The sequence below is a fragment of the Pteropus vampyrus genome, unplaced genomic scaffold (assembly GCF_000151845.1).
Source record: "Pteropus vampyrus isolate Shadow unplaced genomic scaffold, Pvam_2.0 Scaffold496, whole genome shotgun sequence".
NCBI classification, from domain to species: Eukaryota; Metazoa; Chordata; class Mammalia; order Chiroptera; family Pteropodidae; genus Pteropus; species Pteropus vampyrus.
Window position 1 is genome coordinate 255,666 of NW_011889277.1, and position 2,202 is coordinate 257,867.

General features: G+C 51.9%; 1 protein-coding gene across 1 annotated transcript in view; it reads left to right on the forward strand.

The window, feature by feature from the left end:
• Positions 1–2,202, forward strand: part of INSR (insulin receptor) — a 114,045-nt gene that overhangs the window by 82,597 nt on the left and 29,246 nt on the right. Inside the window, exons 11-12 of the mRNA XM_023524818.1 lie at positions 46–64; positions 648–832. Of these exons, the coding sequence (XP_023380586.1) occupies positions 46–64; positions 648–832 (204 nt within the window). The remainder of the gene's footprint in view (positions 1–45; positions 65–647; positions 833–2,202) is intronic.

The following is a 2,202-nucleotide window of genomic DNA, read 5'->3' on the forward strand; positions in this document are numbered from 1 at the left end:
TCCCTGTTCTTTTCTAACTCCACCCCCTACCATTCTCTCCCACAGCCTCTTCTAGCTACACTGGGTCTTTGGTGTCTTTTGACATGGCAAGGAAATTCCTACCCCAGGGCCTTTGCACATACTTTGTGCTCTGTCTGAACTGTTTTACACCAAGATATGTATGTGGCCCATTCCTTTACTCACTTAGTTCAGGACTGCTCAGTAGTCACTTTCTCCGAGACCACCCATGAAAAATAGCGTCCTCAGACACCCTCTGTTCCTTGACCCTGTCATCTGACTCATGGCAGATGTGTATATTAGTTTATTGTGTATTCCCCATACCCGTCCCTGGCCCCTGTGCGCTAGAATGTAAGGGCAGGGACAGGCCTGGCTACCTTACAACCTCCAGCCCCATGGGGTTATGGTGTCTCATTGTGTCTGGAACATGTTGACATGCACTGTCTCATTGACACTGACCGGATCCTCCAGTGAAAGGTCTTCCTTTTCACAGTAGAACTTGAACCCAGACCGTGGCCCCGAGCTCTGTCCCTTGTGCCCAGCTGCTCTGAGAAGGTCCCTTTTGCTCTGTGTGTGTGTGTGTGTGTGTGTGTGTGTGTGTGTGTGTTTCAGCAGGGAGAGTCAAGTCCACCTGCTCTTTCTCCCTGTAGGGCTGAAGCTGCCCTCCCGGACCTGGTCTCCGCCGTCGGAGTCGGAGGGTTCCCAGAAGCACAACCAGAGTGAGTACGATGATGCCGCCGGCGAATGCTGCTCCTGCCCCAAGACCGACTCTCAGATCCTGAAGGAGCTGGAGGAGTCGTCGTTCCGGAAGACATTCGAGGACTACCTGCACAATGTGGTTTTTGTCCCCAGGTCAGGAGCCCTCGTTGGCTTGGGGTGGAGGGTCTTGGACTAGGGGACAAGGTGAAATGGGGACCCAGAGGGTGGGTGGGGTCCACGCTGAGTCTCCTCCCGCATGGAGGAAGGGATCTTGCGAATTCAACAGAACCTTACCCGGGAGAGCAAATATTCACCAGAAAAGGGGGAGACGTTTGCCTCGTGCCGTCTGCAGAGCCCTTCACTGCAGCCTCCGGTCTGCATACGCATTCCGAGACGAGCTCCCTAGGATTGTGGGGGCCGGTCCCGAGAAACACGGGCCCGGCCCAGGCTTGAGTTATCGTCAGGTTTCAAGCTCTGGGCATTCTTTCTTTCTTAAAATCTCTGTAACCTCCTCAGCCTTCTGGAACTCTCCACAGCATATTCAAAGCCCAGAGACTTCTCCTGTTTAATATGTCGAGTTTGCTTTAGTGAGTGAGGGGACTGATTGATGTACTTCTGATCCACCGAGAGGGTTTGCAGTGAAAATCACTCTAGACTTTTCACCCGTCTCCTCCTTTAAGCAAAGACATTTAGGCAAAAGGCAAGTCATGCTACCTCTTTCACTGCCTCCGTTTACTCATCCATAAAATGGAGATAATGATAGATCCTGTCTTTTAGGATAATGAGGTTCTAGGAGTCATGCGGGGAGTCTCAGCCTTGACACTGCTGCCGTTTGGAGCCAGCTCATTCTTTGTGGTGGGGCCGTCTTATGCATCGTGGGGTGCTGGGCGGCATCCCTGCCCCCTCCCGATGCCCGTGGCACCATCTGCATCATATTAGTTTGTGAATCTTTACATTCACCCATGAGGCAGATGCCATCTCCCTTATGTGGGTCCAAAGCCTGTGTTTCTGAGCTGACGAGTGACTCGCCCCAAGTTATGGCAGCAAATCTATGATGTGGGCTTTGAGCTGCCTCCTGCCTCTTCACCCTTGACCTCTCCCCTCCCCCTTAAAGTCTCCAGCAGACCATTACCCAGAAATGTCTGATACAGTTGGCCATTTCAAAAGTGGATCGAAACTCCAGAAGGTTTACATAGGGATGAAAACAAGACTCTGAAATGTGTCTGTTCAAATGCCCGGCGTCGCTCCCCATCGAAGCAGACCAGACGTTTCCTCAGAACCATCAACATACAACATTTCTGCTTTTTCTTTCTTGCATCCCCTACCCCCATGCCCTGAGTCCGAAAGAGCACTAAACGACACAGCCCGGGTGTTGAGGCAGTTACTGTCCTACCGGCTAAAAACAATACTCTGTCATACATGGGGAAATGCCCGAGTTGATTGTGATGTTTAACGATAGTCAAGTGTGACATCCTAGGTGAACCCCAGATGGCCCAGTCTCTGGGG